Source organism: Perna viridis, chromosome 4 (genome assembly GCF_037379345.1).
Source record: "Perna viridis isolate PV_CMFRI_1.1 ecotype Kerala chromosome 4, ASM3737934v1, whole genome shotgun sequence".
In the NCBI taxonomy this organism is placed as follows: Eukaryota; Metazoa; Mollusca; class Bivalvia; order Mytilida; family Mytilidae; genus Perna; species Perna viridis.
The window spans coordinates 15,947,084-15,966,150 of record NC_142448.1 but is presented as its reverse complement, the minus strand read 5'-3'; the positions used below and the strand labels follow the sequence as shown (position 1 = coordinate 15,966,150).

Genomic DNA, 19,067 nt, shown 5'->3' with positions numbered 1-19,067 from the left:
CAATTTATTTTAATGAAACTTATTATTTTACATATTATTTTACATATTTAATATTTATGTATCTTGTACTTGTAATTTATTATTCATACTGTTTATACATAAACCTATGTACGTGCGTGCGTGTTGTGTGATAGCTGTTAGTGGGTAAACGCGTGCATGTGTTCGTGAGTGGGTAATGTTAAGCGCTATATAAAGACGTTGTAATAATAATAATAATAACCAAAAATTTGCTCCGCAAATTTAATAATTCTAACATCGTTGGGTATTTTTCAGACCCCTCTTTGATAACGTTATCTTCCCTGTATCAATTTGATCCGATGGAGCAGTGTAGCGAATAGAAACGCCAAATTCTTCGACGTATGTTTATATATATATATATTTATTTCATGTTTTTGATCAAAACACACACGCTCTCGTTTTCATTCAGATTCCTTATCATTTGCTTATGTGCGCCTTTGATAAAGGTACAATCACCCACATCGTAATTCAGCTGCCCTGTGCAGGTCCGGGTGTTAAAAGAATAGGCCTGCAGCAGCACTAAGCTTGTCGTAAAAGGCGACTAAATAGTGCTCAGAACCCTAGCCGGGGGCTAGGGCGCTCTGCCCACAGAGCAACTGGGATGTGTGCCTCAGGTGGTGGAATGGGGTACCCCTGGCGTGTTACATGCTGGGGGTTGTCAGGCTATAATACGGAGAACCTGACCGCAAACCATAGTGGTGCATCGTGTTGGGAAAGATGCCACGTTCCTCGCACGTTAAAGAACCCTACTGTGGTATTCGATAGGAGTGGGACCCATAGGGCTCCGCCACAGGAGGCTAAATTGCCCGACCCTACCCACCTCTCCCTATTTCCAGTGGCAATTAAAATTTGTCGACCCCATTGTCCTTTTGTCCCATCCCCTTTTCATTTCATCATTTCATGATCATTTTCTCATCAATTTCATGTTCATCGTCTGAATATAGCTGAAATATTGCTGCTCGGACGTTAAACCCAAACAAACAAACAAACGTAATTCAGCTTCAGAATCAATGTTTTGATCTTGAACTTTGTAAGTTTTATGCTGAAGAAGGATATCGGTTATCAGAAATTTTTAATTTGTTTTTGTTTGCTCTGTGGGCAGAGCGCCCCCGGCTTAGGTTCTGAGCACTATTTAGTCGCCTTTTACGACAAGCTTAGCGCTGCTGCAGGCCTATTCTTTTAACACCCGGACCTGCACGGGATGAAAATTTTTAATATAATTTTCACCATCATTTGATGATAATGTTGTTACAACAAAGATTATATTTTAGGCAATTCAGCATATTTTCACAAAATTTAAAGTGGTAATGTTTTTTTTTCCTATTAAAATTGTTTTATTTTTAATTTTGTCAAGTTGTAAAATACTTTTTGCATAAACAGTAAAAAGGAATCATTTATAATAAAAAAAATTCATCCAAATACTTTTGTACTCGGATGGATGCTAAATCTGTCATCATAACTGCATACGTAGAAATGATCTTTTCGATCTTAGTTTCTACATGTTATGTTTTTTTTTTTTTTTTTTTTTTTTTGTATCGATATAGGTTCATTCATCTTATGGGAAGATTTTGTACATATTCATCTTATTTTCAATGGAAAGTTGGTAATGAGGATGAACACAAATGTAAAGACCAATCTCAAGAACACTCATAAAAACAGTTTGAATTAATTCATTTTATTGCACAATATTTAGCGAAGATTCAAACTGAAGGAATTTAAAGATGAGGTTTTATGGACGTGAACGTAATGCTCCGAATTTTCAGTTTGAAAGATAGAAGGTTATTTGTGTATTGTTCGACGTGCAATTTTATCCAGTTATAAAACAAATTAAGCCTGTTAGTCGATTTAATTAAATGGAGTAATTATCAACATATTTGTTTTACTTGATTTAACGAAAGTAAAGTAAAATGAGAACAGTTAATATGATAATAAAGAGGATAAACATAATTGGTGTGATTGATCTCATGGAAAGCAAATGAACTCAGTAATTAGAGCCCAATTAGATTCGACGCAACGTTGCTAAAATGTTAGTTACATTTATAAAATTAATAATATTTTTGGTATTACGTTCGTCCTGATTATCACACGAACTGCTGAAGTAAATATTAAACCTAATAATCTGTTATTATGTTAATCAAAAGATTTTTGTGGTTTTGAATTCATCGTGTACTAAAAACTTATTTGTATCAAATAGTACTCGTGCACGTATAATATTAGCAATCCATGGAAATTTTTGTGGTTCGTTCAAATTTTTCAAACGTTAATGTAAACTAAGTACAATTATTGAACTTGTCATTGAGAATATAATCATTTTAATTACGAAAATGTAACTCATCGTCAGGAGAATCCGCTAGTTGCATGAAAACCACAGTGTTGAGAAATTACAGGATATTCAGGTTATTTTTTGCAATTAGCAGTGTAACATAACAAAGATGTGAATTAGCCCTCTTTTAAACCCCGCTTTTCGGGGTGTGCACAATGGTCATGGTGTCCGTCCATGACTTTCTGTTGCAGTTTGTCACTGCAACAACTATACAACCAATAGATATTTTATCAGGTATTCCATAATTTCGATTTCTTACTAAATCGACATGAACTCCCTGTGTTACTTGGTGGATGACTATCTCATTGGCAATCATACCACATCTCCTATTTTACATGAATACAAGCACATGCTGTTTTGTTTTCCCTCATCCAATCAACACACTTTTCATTGTGTTAAACCAAACTTATAGTATGTACATTTAAAAATGATACTGTGTCGGCGTTTTCACATATTCGTTTATGTTGTACGGCAAATACTGCGTATATTTAGTTGCACGCTCGTAATCACGTCAGTTCTGAAATTTTTAATATTTGTTAGATTTGCCCTACAAGTCGAATTGATGTTTTTTGCTAGTTTTATATGGGAAATTCGACAATTTCCGTGATTTACCTCTGCGTACGTATAATGCCACCACTGACATAAAAAAAAAACACATATCCTGAGATTCCGTGTTAATTTTATTTTTTGTCGTACAAATTTGCATTCAGACATTGTTACATAATTGTCATTCGTGACTCAGTGGTTTTAGAACAGAAATAAAAAGAATTGGCACTAAAAAGATACTTAATAATTAACAAGTACAAGAACTACAAGAAGTACAGTCCTCACAAAGCAATTATGTTTTAGACCAAGGGAGCCCCGCTTCAAAGAAGACTATTAAAGGCATTGGATTTTATGGTCTGATATTTTTTTCAAAAAAGTAAACAAATCAATTATCCTTAATTAGTAAGGGAATGTGCTTGTTTTTTTTACCAACATATTTTCGTCCGTTTGTGTCTACTTGTATTAATTTGATATTAAGTAGAATGTCAGTCTAAAACATGGGGTTGATATGATATGATCCTAATAGGTGAGCAGTTCCAACTCTGTACTAGAAACATCCTAAATGTATGAACCACAAAAAACCTCACGAAATATTTTTGTTTAAGTTACGACATATGTAAAACGATGTCATTTTCAATAGAGCCAGTTGGAATGTTGCGACATAGGAGTGGTAAGTACAAATGAGAAAGTGTTGACACGTTTTTCGATGCAAGTAAATCAGAAACCACACTTACTCTTGAAAAAAAACTTAAAATTCTTTAAAAGGGAGTGTTAGTATTGTGTTGACGTACTGCAATGCTGAAAAACTGTTTCTGTACACTAGTCAACAAAAGAAACAATACAAAGTTAAATTTGTAAATATTTGTATATTTTTCAGTTGACAGCTGTTTTAACAATACATTTCGGTACAGAGAACCTTAACATATCTATTTTTTTTTTTTGCAAACAAATTTCAAAACAAATACGAATACATATATTATATTACTTTTCTGTAAGGTCATCGACTTTGCAGTTAATCAATAAAAGATTTCAATAATTTTTTGTGTTTATTTTTTAATTGGCTACTGCACATCTGCCATCTTGGGGAAATAATTATCAAGTGGTGGGAATAAATATTTCAAGAATGGTAACTCTTCTGACGCATATTGGCTCAATGAACGATTGCACAGACGCCGTAATTTGTCTTTTACGCGTGCACAACCGCGCATTGAATGCGGGAGTTTGATTACAATTTGAGTAATACCTAGTTATCATAACAACAGAATTTCAATATTTGATTCTGCAAACTGAAAATCCGGATGTTTTTTTTTTTTATCCGACCGTATTTGCTCCAGAAACTGTTCGAGGTGTATTTTTTTATTATTATATCACGAAGACTATTAAGAAATAAATATTTTATCTATATTGCATTGTTTTCATCAAGACGGTGAAATAGACTTTTTTTCAAATTGTAAGCATTAACAGTGTATTTTAAAATGTACGATATAATGAGTACAGTAATCATAGTACAAATAGACAATTTAAAAATCAATCTTTGAAGTCAAGACACGTCGGTTACGTTATCTTGCTTTCTCCTTTTCTTAATACTGGGATCAAACTTGAGAGCAGGCTTATAAAGTAAAATACTTGTAGGAATCTCATAATGTCCGGTCGTTGTCCTGGAACTCCATACGCTCCTGATGAACACATTATCCAATCAATAAGGAGCGATAAACCGCATCTACTTATTTCATAAAATGATGCATCTGGACTGAAATAAAATTAGCGCTTTATTATAAAAAGAGGCAGTAGATTGTTTTAAACATTGACAGTACTTTGTAAAAAATGTAGCAAGCTTTGAGCATTCTTACGTAAAAGATCATTGATTTGGAAAGTTCTTAAAAAAATAATTTGTTGCTTTTTCCAAGTTTAAAAATATATATAATATATATATATATATATATATATATATATATATATATATATACACGAACTTACGCGTTGTCGAATATTTTACCAAAACATGTCAGACTAAAACCGAAGTATAACATCAGACACATCACCATCATCTGCGATAATAACTGAAATAAATAAATCCTAATTGATATTCACTCAGATAAAAATAATTTCATATGACTGGACAATTCCCTTCTTGTAAAAAGGTAATGAGAAGCAGTTTTTTTTTTTTTTTTCCGCTCAATGGTACATGTACAAAAGCAACATCAATTTTTAAAGATCTTGAGGTTGGAGACGTACACTTTATGCCATTCAGGTGTCCTTGCAGAAAGAAAAAAAACTACCAATGTACTTATCTTCAAAAGCCATTACATGTATTATGACCCGATAAGCAAAATGGTACTTATTACCCTACGAGCGATTTTCACCTATTTGGGCTTTAGGCTTGCACTCCGTCTGTCAGTCCCCGCACTTTTTTTCATGCAGACATACATTTGATATTTGCGACATTACTTTACTGTGACAGGTTTCAGAAAAATGAGAAGGGACAATAATAGCTCTCTTTGGCCTATGATATATCTAAAAATTAATCATTAAGTGTTGAAAGATTTAATTGTGTATTTGAATCAATGACAAATGAGGAAATATGATGTCTGACAATTCTTGCAATAAATGACAAGAATTGCAGAAGTAAGAAATTCTGTCTATTTTGTACTTTTAAGTCGCTTTCTGGTCATTTTTGGCAAGGATTGATTGATTGGTTGTTGGGGTTTAACGTCCGAGCAGCAATATTTCAGCTATATTCAGACGATGAACATGAAATGATGATGAAATGGAAAAAAAGGATGGGACACAATGATAATAGGGTCGACAAATTCTAATTGCTACTAGAAAAAAGAGAGAGATGGGTAAGGTCGGGCAATTTAGCCTCCTGTGGCGGAGCACAAAGGTTCCTACTCCTATCGAATACCACAGCAGGGTTCTTTAACGTGCGAGGAACGTGACATCTTTCCCAACACGGTGCACCACTATGGTTTGCGGTCAGGTTTTCCGTATTATAGCCTAACAACCCCAGCATGTAACATGCCAGGGGTACCCGATTCCACCACCTGAGACACACATCCCAATTGCTCTGTGGGCAGAGCGCCAACCCCCCGGCTAGGTTTCTGAGCACTATTTAGTCGCCTTTTACAAGCTTAGCGCTGCTGCAGGCCTATTCTTTTAACACCCGGACCTGCACGGGGCTGTTTGGAAAGATGTCACGTTCCTCGCGTTACAAAACCCTTCTGTGATATTCCCCCGGAGTAGGAACCATTGGGCTCCGCCACAGGAGGCTAAATTGCCTGACCCGAACCCACCCCTCCCTATTTCTAGCGGCAATTAAAATTTGTCGACCCCATTATCCTTGTGTCCCATCCCATTTTCGTTTCATCATTTCATGTTCATTTTATCATATATTTCATGTTCATCGCCTGAATATAGCGGACATATTGCTGCTCGGGCGTTAAGCCCTAACAATCAATCAATCTTCGATACAAAATTCCACCTGGAACATTGTTATCAAAATATTGTTCATTTCTCTATTTTGAGTTTTGAACGCACACCATTTCACAAAAAAAAACATAACACTTACAAATGAGGTTGGGCATGTAAAAATATATAAATCAAACAAAAATTGAATTATTAACATCAGCGATATTTTCTCGGATAAAATGGCGAAATGAATCTTAACTGGGGAGTTGCAGTACAGTGCAACTTTCTGAACGAATTTCATTATTTAATAGGAACTTCAAAATAAATCGATCTTCTTTTCCCTTGCTGTTGGGTCTCTTAAATTATGTCAATTATTTTCTCGTTATTTCAATTAATTTTCTGGAGGGTACAATTTTAAACTAGCTTTTCAATAAAACGAGTTATACATGTTAAAAGGTGTCCCATTCCCAAATTAAATTTTATTTCACTACGTTTAATTCAATAGCCCTTTTAAAGAGATGATTATTCCACTAGTTAAAGCGATTACTGGACTGTTGGGCATGATTTTCATTACGAAAACTAAGAATTATGACCTAGCCAATGGTTTTATCACCACTAATATCTTTTGGAGAGCATTCTTAAATTCATTTTAAACCAGAAAAATCTGACAAATTAAAATATTCGATGACATACGAGAAAAGAATGTTATTGATATGATGGTTTCGAAGTCATCTAAAATAACAGTACTTAAATACTTATTTAGGTTTCACATGTTTACTTTAAAGGTAAGAGAGACATTGTGTTGAAATGTGCAACTTCGCAATTTACGCTACAATATATTATCATATTTACAAATAGTTTAAACTTCTTGAAAGTTTAACTTTCGGCAAACCTCGGATGAATTTATTACATTTCTACACCATTATCAGCCATTTGATAATCTGTTTCTTTGAGTTGCCACTGATAGCAGTTGATTCAGGATGTATAATACTTACTGCTTTGTGTACAACGAGCTCTTGGAAGGTTACAAGTATCACTGTAAAATGAACAGCTGCATAGACGTTCAAAATAATCGACTGTTTCGGGTTGTACTTCGGATGAGGAGCCTTAACCTGTAATGTTCACATGTTCAGTCTTGTATAAAAGAAAGTTTATTTTTTCAGTCACTTTGCTTTCACGTTTCAATATCTGTTATTTTTCCTTATTTAATTGAGAGAATGTAATTTAGACCAGGACCCGTTTCCCCAGTATTTGAACAAAATACGTAGGAAAATCTTAAAAATAAAACAATTGTATACAAGAAGTTCTCGTAACCACAAATATAAAAAGAAAGTCAAATCCAGCACCAATCATGATATAGTGTTCGGTTTATTTTTATACAGAATGTTACCCTTTCGATGAAATGTCATTTCTTACATTAGGTATATCTTCAATTTCTCCTGTTCGAGGTTTTCCTGGAATCCAACCAGGACCACATAATATAACACCCAGTTTATTTATAAAGCCTGTGGTGTCGAGAAATCGTCGGTATGAGTATGTCGCATGTCCAAACTGAAATAAAAACAAAGACAGGAGTAAAACTGTATTAACATGAATTTTAAAAAAAAAATAAAACAAACTTATTCAAACTGTAGAAAAGGTACATGTATTTTTTTTTACCAATAAACAATTTTCGATTAACTGTAACGGAATTTTCTAAAATAAATCGCTAGGTAATGCAATAGGTACGTCAGTGTGTACATGGTACGTGGTTTGTATGGTGTTGAGCACTAATACAAAAAGGAAACGAACACAAAAAGACTTAAGAATTAAAGAACCTTAGTGAGCTTCACATTCCCCGCGCGTCCCAATGTTGGATACTCAAGTAATTTGTTCGTAAGAGATGTTTGGTTGTTTGTTGGGGTTTAACGTCCGAGCAGCAATATTTCAGCTATATTCAGACGATGAACATGAAATTGATGATAAAGTGAACATGAAATGATGATGAAATGAAACGGATGGGACACAAGGACAATGGGGTCGACAAATTTCGATTGCCACTGGAAATAGGGAGAAGTGGGTAGGGTCGGGCAATTTAGCCTCCTGTGGCGGAGCCCTATGGTTCCTACTCCGGCAGAATACCACAGTAGGGTTCTTTATCGTGCGAGGAACGTGGCATCTTTCCCAACACGGTGCACCACTATGGTTTGCGGTCAGGTTTTCCGTATTATAGCCTTACAACCCCAGCATGTAACACGCCAAGGGTACCCCATTCCCCCGCCTAAATTAAACAATTAAACAGGACTCCCGAATCAAAGCAAAAGATAAAAAAGGTTTGTGGCGTGTAGAAACGTTTATTTTCTAACCCATATCCTTTCAATTTGTATGAAGACGATTAAAGACTTCATAGTTTCTCACTTCTTCAGATTAAAAGTTGTTGAGTACCAATCACTAATCAATTTCAAACTTCCAGTAGTAGAGGTGATTCATGGTAAAAAAAAAACAACGAGCTACATACGCCTTATTACTTGTAATTATAGTCCGTTTGATATAAAGTCCGAATATTTATATCCAACTACAATGAACTACAACGCAAAGTGCAAATTCCATATACAATTTAAATATTTTTATCTCAAAAGTGCATCAACCAATTGAAAAAAAAATTCGGGATATGCGGTCTGTAAAGTAAAACAAATATGAGTGGATTTTGTGGGTTCTTGATATGTATGAATCACCTCCAAGCTTATATTTATTAAGTGTGCTACTTAAACAATACTATTTTAAAACTTTATTAAGTTTTAATTAACAATCGTCTCAAGACCAAACATTGATTAGGAATAAAATATCAAATGTTTATCTGGTGTAGAATTTACCTGTATAACTGTGGGGTCGAATGTGTTTAAAGGATGTGTCAGGCCATATACCACTTCATCCGTCTCAGGTTGGAATGTACCTAAATATTTGTAAATCTGTGTCATACACCTACATGTAAGTCCTTTTTGTAAACAGCTTTCCGAAGTTTCTTAGCAAAACGCTTCAGTCTTAAAAAGTCAGATTTGTAATTTGGATACACAACATATAACGAGAATGGATATGGCGAATATGTCAAAGTGACTACAATTTCACTGAGATGACAAATTTCAGCTGAAGCCCATCCATGGGTCTTCAATGAATGGCGAGGAAACCCTCGCAACATGGGGCAGGCTGTAGCTGGCTCCAAAGCAACATTCTTCATGGGTATAGCGAAATAGTTGCCCCCATTTACTCCAACAACATACAGGAAGCGAAAACGAAACAATACAAACAATAAAGATATGATGGTTTTCAGCTTTAGGTAACAATCAATTGATGTTTTTTCAACACGTTTATTTTTAATGAAAGACATCTTACCGAACATTCTATCCCAAATAATCAGTGTTCCTGCATAATTTTTGTCTATGCAGTATCTGTTTCTGCCATGGTGCACTCGATGATGACTTGGGGTATTTAATATATATTCTAAAGGCCCAAGTGACTTGATGTACTAAAATACAAAGTTATAAAAACTGAGTATGACGCCAACAGATATTCACAAAATGCATCAGCTGCGACAAAAGAATTTAGGATTCATGTTTACATTTTAGTTAATTACTACTGATTAAGGCAATAATTAAAAACGTCATTGTCAAATGAATTATAATTCTATGGTTTTGTTTTGTACTTTAATAGAAGATTTTTTTTAAAACTCCGATACATTTTTGGTTCTTAGAATAGGTTGATCTCTGATTTATACTGATTGTTATTCTGGCGACTTTCTAACATTCAAACTCCATGTTACGTTACACGCGTGATGCCTTTATTAGTGATTTGTACCTGTGTATGAATCCAGAATTGGTAGAGTATATTTAGTTCCTGGTGTACCATGAATATTGATGGAGGAATAAACAGAGCTAGAGGTAAGTAAAAAACCTGTCAATTGTAAAATATAATTGATTGAATACGTCAAGAAAAACGCACTACACAGGTTCAATAGATATCTACCAGTGTTTTAGAACGTGAAAAAAAACATGATTTCAGGAAACAATTTTGATGAAAGATTGTTTTTGTAGTTTGCCACACAAATGTGAAAAGAACCAATTGACGTCAGAAAAATCAACACGTTAAAAGACTTAATCTGATTGTATTCTTATTTTTTGTATGATTTCCCAGAATGTTTTATTTCACGAGGTTTTAGTACTCTAAATGAAATTCGTGACAAAACTCTTTTCTGAAATTCGTTTGAATTACATTTTCACCGAAATAGGTAGTTTTTTCTTCGTGTTACCTACCTATTAATTGCTATCATTTAAACGGTAACTCCCTAGACATTAATACATATAATCCTTAACAATATATTATTGCATATAGAATAGGAGACATCACGATTTTTGAAGCGTTTGTTCAATGTGATAACAATATAGGATTATTTTTTACTCTAAAATTAGTCATTGCCCTAAGTAACTGTCATACTAAGTTTTAAGTATTATAATTACTCGGATTTCACCATCTTGTAAACTATAATCATTTAAAGTCTAAATTGGTATTCTTATTAAGAAAAACTCAACTGTTAAGAGATAAACAGTGAGCATGTTGAACGAATTTGTGATTTATAACGTACCACCAACGTACCCAAGATGTATACATCTGCAACACGGATTGCCTTAAAGCCGTTGTCAAGTTATAATCTTCGGAACTGTGATGTACTTGATGTGCAGCCCACATAAAATTGACCTCTAGAAATGAAAGATGCCGAGATGTTTACAACAATACTATTCCACAGTAAACTATAATGATACATAATTTATTCGATGTTATATCTTTACAACCATTTACGTATATGCTGTATAGCTACGACTGAATAATACACTACCCATGATATCCAAAAAGTAAACCATGACCGATGTCATAATTCAAGTAATATGTCTATATTATTTATCCACAGTATGGAGTTCCGACTACATTTCGTAAAACACGTTTTATCGTTATGATTTCACCTGTTCCACGTTATAACTTTACGACTCTTGGACTAAGTATCTGTTTGTGACGTCATAAATTTCAAAGACTTTGATTGCAGTTACCATGCATGTTAGAATTTTCCAAAACCTTTAAAAGTAGCAATCTTTATAAAAATCAGACAAGAGGTGATTCACGTATGTCAAAAACCCACCAAATTCAGTCTTGTTCAGAAACTGTTAAAGATCACATAACCAGTCTGTTTTTTCATCTGGGGTTTGCGTTTTTGAGATAAAATTAATATAGATTGTACATGAAATAAGTGCTTTGCAAGAGTTATCGTTCTTGATTTGGTTGGTTTTAGTTGGAGAATAAAGAATAGTTTTTTCAAAAGTACAGATCTAAATCCAGAAAAGACTACTGTCAATTAAAAATATAGTATATGTAGACCAAAAATGCATCATCTGACCCCTGTGTTCTTCTACACCATGAATCGCCATACCAAAGGCAGTGTTTGAATTTTATATGGACTGATACTTAACTATTGTTTTCAGTTTTGTAGCGCTGGGGCCTGTACTATTTGAATTGGTTCTTAAAAGTAAATTTCAATAGTTGACAGAAGAAATAACTAGAGGCTTTAAAGAGCCCGGATCGCTCATTTGACCTGATAAGGCAATGTTCTATTTTCGTAAATCGGCCATGTTTTTTTTCTAAAGAAACATTCCCATCGCTCATCATATAAACTTTCATTGAATTCTCACCAGTAGTTTCTGAGGAGATTTTTTTTAATAATAACATTAAAAACAGCAAAAAGATGTCGAAGAATGGAAATTACTCCAATATGGATATTACACCAGACATCTAAGAATCAGTTCAAGACTATTATCTGAATATAATAGCATTAAAACCTATGATTTTTCAACACTGTATACTTCTATTCCTCATACTCAGTTAAAATCCTGACTTAAAAACATTATACATCGTTGTTTTTCGAAAAAAGATGGTACACCTAGATACAAATATATAGTTCTTGGTAGAGATTCCTCATACTTTGTAAGAAATAATTCCAAATTATCTTCCAAATATACAGAGGAAGATGTTTACAAAATGCTGGAATTTTTAATCGACAACATATTTGTCCAGTGTGGTGGACGTGTTTTTCAACAAACGGTCGGCATTCCAATGGGAACAAATTGTGCTCCTTTACTAGCTGACCTATTCCTTCACTCTTATGAGGCTGACTTTATAGCTGATCTGATCAGAAAGAAAGAATATTGTTTGGCAAGATTCTTCAATCTCAATTTCCGCTATATAGATGACGTGTTATCTTAAAACAATCCTAATTTCGGGGATTTGATACATCGCATCTACCCAAAAGAACTTGAGATAAAAGATACTACAGACACTGTGAAATCAGCCTCATATCTTGACCTACACTTAGAAATCGATGGTAAAGGAAAACTATTGACCAAACTTTACGACAAACGTGATGACTTTTCATTCAGAATTGTCAACTTTCCTTTCATCTGTGGCAACATCCCTTCGGCTCCTGCGTATGGAGTGTTCATATCACAACTCATACGTTATGCCAGAGCTTGCCGAAACTACGCAGACTTTTCGTATCGCGCTAGAACTCTAACAAATAGGCTTCTAGAACAGGGTTATGTTGCCACAAGATTGAAGTCATCACTACAGAAGTTTTATGGTCGTCATCATGAACTCGTGGATCGTTATGGTGTATCCATCAGCACCATGAAAACTGATTTATTCAACGGGTCATAGTTTTCCTTTCCTCTTTTGTCTACCCCGGACTTGACTTTTTATGAGCAACTCGTCGGGTGTTTCTAGAAAAACAGAGGACGCTTACCCTACCAGTGCACCTGGTCCATGCTCTCAGTTTTTAGTGGAGTCCGAGTTGCTCATTTACTTTTGTTACTTTGTATGTATGATTTTAATTACTTTGTGTTCTTTGTTGTGTATGTCTGTTTTCCATGTCTGGTCTTTGTCCCTGGATTACATTCTTTTGATTACCGCTATAACCTTGGTTCCCTTGATTACTCTTTCAAGATCAAAGATTTGGCTATATTTCAAATTCAAATATATTCTAATTATTTCACATGGTTATCTTAACAGAAAACGGTCAAGTAGTAATCAAACCTGCGATTAACGTATACTTTTTTCCTATCGCAGTTGCTATAACTTTGCTTTTTACCCTTTGACCTTAAGGACGATCTTCTATGGAAACACAAGTCATCTGATCGCTGTTCTTTTTTCCGATTGGCCAAATACAAAACTTCGGGGCGTTCGAAAAATCTGTATCGAAAATTTGGAATTGCGTTCGAAAAAAAAACTTATCGGAACCTTAAAAATTGCGTGCCATGTGTTATTTTCTTGAATGAAATGTAGAAATTTAAAAGTAAAAAAGAATAAAACTTTACTGCGTTGGCTATCTTATTTTAAAGATAGTACTTGCTTAAATTTGACCACTTGGTAGCTATGCCAGTGAGGGTCTGTCAAAATGGTAGCTAGCTGTTACGACACACAAGTTATTCTAAGCTAAAAGTTTTCTTGTGTGTGTGTTTTTTTTTTTTTTTTTCTTTATCTTATATCAATTGACTTCTAATATTGACTAAATCAGCGAGCACCGTGAGCTTTACCAAACATTTACCGTCTGTGCTTACTCGTAAAAAGGGCATTACAAAGAGGGTCGACCCGGAAGAAAATTTTTAATTCGCAAGTGCAATATTTTTATTTATATTTAAGCAGCAAGCAAAATCAATATTTCTATTTGAAAATTTGCCTTATTAATTAATGGAGAGGGGGGTCAGTAAATGAACAACTTCAACCATTTTCCCCCAAAAATTCCATTACATTTTTCATCCCTTAAGGGCTTCTCTACTAACATCTATTTCAGTTTTGGTCGGTCAGATCAGTCTGTACAGGTACCAGAAATATTACAGTTATCCACGGTTGGTAGGAATATTTTACACATATCTTGTGACGTAAAAAAAAATCAGACGACAGCTGCAAATTCCAAACTGGAAAATGATTGCCTTTCTTATCTTGGAAAATCTATTCTTCGATTTTGATAATATAACCGGAGTTATATTTTTTCCAAGGCGGGTTAGGTTCTTGACAACAGCAACATTTGAACAGCGGAGATACACGTAGTATTACGTACATCCACGCGTTTCCCGAAGTTTTTAAAAACATAACATTAACTTCTTTAAATAAGCAAAACAAATTAGAAAAAGATCAGATGAATTTATTTTTACTGAAACGTTATCTTATCCTATATTTTTGTTTGATTGAAGGAAATGATGAATTTTCTCCTTAAGGTTTTGTTTGTTTGTTGGGGTTTAACGTCCGAGCAGCAATATTTCAGCTATAAGGACACTGACTTTTTGTTACTTCCGGAACATGACTTTTTTTCGTTAGTATATTGGGGAACATTGGGAAATTTAGAAAGTACACGTAATAACCGCAGAGCTCACACCGCTTCGCGGCTCGCCATTACTTGATAAAAATTAAATTTAAGGTTACAAGATTTTGGTTTTTCATCAATGTACATCAATGATGTGATGTGAAAGTTGGAGATTTGCTATCAGGAAATACTGGCTTTACACCTCGACTTAAACTTCGTGTCAAAATTTATCATGAAATTATAGGCTTCCGTGGGTAATACATCTTCAGTTGTCGACGCATCTGGCCAACAACTCGTGTATATCACCAAGTCAAATATTCGCCATTTGTGCTGCACGTTGCATATGCATATACATGGTTGTTTCAAAAATGTGTCTTGTAAGCAAAGTAAGCAAATTATTCAACAATATCCTTATTGAATCTGTTTTCTTGGACAAACTTGATATAAGAAGGGCGGGGCATTCTTATGCTGTGGATACATCTGTCTTTTAACTGAAGAATGCGCCATCAGTTAATATTCTGAATGATGAAATAAAGCCTTATCGTATATAATAGAAACAGTATTATGTCTTTCATGGCGTACCCTGTCTCGCCGTCCTCTTAAAATTAACTACATGATACTATCTTAACTTCGTTGGAAGTTTGACTCTTTGTTATCAATGTAAATAAATTACCATGGGCTAGCCTGTGAAACCAGTAATACCCGAGGTCAACTCCAAGGAAACATAGCCACCACGTCCATGAAGAATCCCACGGCATTTTGACGATGTTAAAGTTGTCGTAAACCCACATATATGACACTAGACCTATGGCCTTCAGAAGTAATCTGTTCCATTTAGAGAAAAGAAAAAAGTATAAATATTAAAGTTGTATTATAGAGTATTTGTTGTATGTTACCACATACATCAGTCTATCACGCGCGGATCCCAGGATTGGCGTGCCGGGCGTACGCCCCTTAACCCCCCCATTCGGTAAGAAAAAAAACGTTGGCATGAAATCTTCATTTTTCACCACAAGTTTCACCCCATAATATCTTTGCCTTGCCTTGCACGGCATTTAATTCAATCAACGCCCCCGTCTAAACTCAAATCCTGGACCCGCTCCTGTGTATGCTGCTACATTCATTATACAAATAATGAACGACGAATCCATGGCGTAAGCAAGAGAAAGAAATTTGATAAGATAACTCTTTTAATTCATAATGTCAGTTTTTTTTACTGTGCTTTCCTGACTACAGCCGGGAAATGAACTCTAATGCACTAACTTCTTTTCGATTTGTTTCATTCTTTATACTCGGGAAGTTGAAAATGTTTGAATTAAAATGCACTAAATTGCAGTTTAAATCGCTCTGCATCCTGTAATTAACCGGTTTTTTTTAATACCAATGTAGTTCTGATTAAATAGGACATAAAACCATTAGAAGAGCGACAACTCTACATCTCTGTGGCTGATTTTCGACCAAATTTAGCTACTGGTCAGCTATTGACTTTATCGTCTCCGAGAAACACAAGACATTTATATGTTTAACTTGCCCCGTGCAGGTCCGGGTGTTAAAAGAACAGGCCTGCAGCAGCGCTAAGCTTGTCGTAAAAGGCGACTAAATAGTGCTCAGAAACCTAGCCGGGGGCTAGGCACTCTGCCCACAGAGCAACTGGGATGTGTGCCCCAGGTGGTGGAATGGGGTACCCCTGGCATGTTACATGGTGGGGCTGTCAGGCTATAATACGGAAAACCAGACCGCAAACCATAGTGGTGCACCGTGTTGGGAAAAATGCCACGTTCCTTGCACGTTAAAAAACCCTGCTGTGGTATTCGATAGGAGTAGGAACCTTTGCACTCCGCCACAGGAAGCTAAATTTCCCGACCCTACCCATCTCTCCCTTTTTCTAGTGGCAATCAAAATTTGTCGACCCTATTATCCTTGTGTCCCATCCCTTTTTTCATTTCATCTTCATTTCATGTTCATTTTATCATCCATTTCATGTTCATCGTCTGAATACAACTGAAATATTGCTGCTCGGACGTTAAACCCCAACAATCAATCATGTTAATAAAGTCTTTATTTGTCCATGATTTCCTGGCCGATTCAGAGGCCCAGGTTAATGTGTTGTAGACCTGTTAATAAGGTTTATCATACTGAATATGATATTAATATTTCACTCACAGTGGAAACCGGGAATATAGCCCAGCACTGACCGATGTTATACTATCATGCATTCTATATTTTCCGTCCTTTCTAGATAAAGAAATTGCCAACTCCAGGAATATGAGTACGAAGAAGAAAGGAGCAGCCTGCAAATGCAAAAAACATTATTAATCTATTGCAGTCAAAGTCTTTCAACTATTTTGCAATGATCGATAGAAGAGACGAAATACTTATAACCTATTGTTCATCACTGCAAATAAGTAAGTGCAGAAAAATGTTGCATATTTATAATATTAGACCCTTTAAGAAAATACATTAGAACCTTCTTCAAATGTCAGTATGAGAACAAATTTCAATTACCCCTTTTAATACTTTAATCTTGCATGAAAACATCAGCTTGCCCTTTTTAATTAATGTTTTACTTACATGGTCAATATAGGGTGGGACATCCTCAAGTGTAGGCACTGCTGTCTCGTTTGGTGTGACGGCATAAAAAAGCCTTCTCATACCAAGGGAAAAGGGAACTTTCAGTATATCCACCATTTTCACTGTACAAGGGTACATAGATCACGGTCATGAATTATAGTTTATTTAAATAGTGTTACATATTACTGTTATCGGTGTTTGTCAACATTGTCTAAATGTCGTCTAAGTTCGGAAAGTGCACGATATATTTCCGTTAGGATATCTAACAGCGACATTTAAATAAGTCTTATGAAAAATTCATTGTACAACAGTAGATATTTTTTATTTAGGTCTTTTAATAAACTTGAAATACAATTTTTACGAATGAATATAAGTCAAATGTCGATTGATCTTTTATGTTGATGAATGTCTTACCTCAAACTTCCATGAACTATTTTATTTATTTAAGGAAACAGCTCCTAATATGAGGAAGACATAAGAATATGAGAAGTCGGAGGTGTAAAGTATTAGGTTCCATTTTCAACTAATTAGACTTCATGTTGTTTATGATTTTGTCAGGTTTGTTTATCTTTTCATCAGTAATTAGTGGGAGACAGCAAAGGACATGCAGTCAATACTTGCAAAAAATATCGGAAGAACAGTTTTGGGTTCGGTGTAGATTGCAGGGTTTTAATAAGATTCTTCCAGTTGGAAGTACCTTTTTTGAAAATTTCAGAGTAATTCCGAATTAATAATATAGACGTTTTATACGTTGAGTCAAGCCGACAATTTTACTATTTCTGAAGCTTAAATGGATCACGATGTAGAGTTATCCTTGGACGAAAGTTTTTCAAGCATCAGTGTTATGATTTTTTAGAACGAATTTCGATGTATTTAAAAGCTTCGCTCGCTTATGAAGTAGTCGAAATGTTGATTCTTGAGATCGAGTGCTAAGGACCACGACTGAAATAGCCGGGAATAAAATATCAAATGCTACAAGCATGCGAATTTCAAAACAGGTTATACAATATTTTCCTTATAAAATAACCAAGTGTATCTGATAAATTTTATTGTTGCTTTAAAGGCTATTTGCGAGGCCCTCTTTACCCTGAAAATCTTTTTTCGTTATTATACCCCCGCAAACGAAGTTTGGTCGGGCGGAATAGGTTTCACCCTGTCTATCTGAACCATTTTCTAAGCAGCTTGCACCATTGTTCAGAAACTTAACGGGATGCAATATAACCTCATGGAGATGTGCATACTGTCAGGAATTTGCGTTTTGACAACAATTGTAGAAATGACAGCTCTTTGGCTTTGGCGGTTTTTTTTTTTTTTTTTTTTTTTTTTGGTTTTTTTTTTTTCATCTTGGTTTAATGCGTTGACCTCAACCGCTGAACGACTTGCAAGATTGTGTGATGAGACTCAATGTAGTGTTAGAATACCGGAGATGTGCATATTGTCAGGTATGCGTGGCTGAGCGAAAATTGTAGAATTGAGGCTATTTGAACTTAGGCGTTTTTCAGAAAAACTTGGTCTCATGCGTTGTCCACCTATCTTCTTTAGCGATTTGCAGGTTGATTGATTGGTAGGGTTTAACACCCGACTAACAATATTTCAGCTATATTCAGGCGATGAACATGAAATGAATAAAGGATGGGACAAAAGGATAATAGGGTCGACAAATTTTGTTTGCCACTAGAAAAAGGGAGGGATGGGTAGGGTCGGTTGATTGATTGATTGATTGTTGTGGTTTAATGTCCCAGCAGCTATATACAGACGATGAACATAAAATGGATGATAAATTGAACATAAAATGATGATGAAATGAAAAAAGGGATGGGACACAAG

At 35.0% G+C, this 19,067-nt stretch overlaps 1 protein-coding gene and 1 long non-coding RNA gene across 2 annotated transcripts in view; one reads left to right on the top strand and one right to left on the bottom strand.

The window, feature by feature from the left end:
- Nucleotides 1–289: 289 nt before the first annotated feature.
- Nucleotides 290–19,067, top strand: part of LOC148619050 (uncharacterized) — a 196,677-nt gene continuing 177,899 nt past the window's right edge. Inside the window, exons 1-2 of the long non-coding RNA XR_015921521.1 lie at nt 290–357; nt 1,563–3,732. This is a non-coding gene — a long non-coding RNA (uncharacterized LOC148619050). The remainder of the gene's footprint in view (nt 358–1,562; nt 3,733–19,067) is intronic.
- LOC148619060 (alkylglycerol monooxygenase-like) lies at nt 3,003–17,456 on the bottom strand. Its single transcript, XM_088578599.1, has 11 exons — nt 17,241–17,456; nt 16,833–16,960; nt 15,343–15,494; nt 10,922–11,025; nt 10,127–10,222; nt 9,665–9,797; nt 9,148–9,227; nt 7,712–7,846; nt 7,291–7,407; nt 4,865–4,947; nt 3,003–4,637 (listed from the first exon to the last, which is right to left on the bottom strand). The coding sequence occupies exons 1-11, from the start codon at nt 17,376–17,378 to the stop codon at nt 4,442–4,444; spliced, it is 1,362 nt and encodes a 453-aa protein (XP_088434725.1). The 5' UTR covers nt 17,379–17,456; the 3' UTR covers nt 3,003–4,441.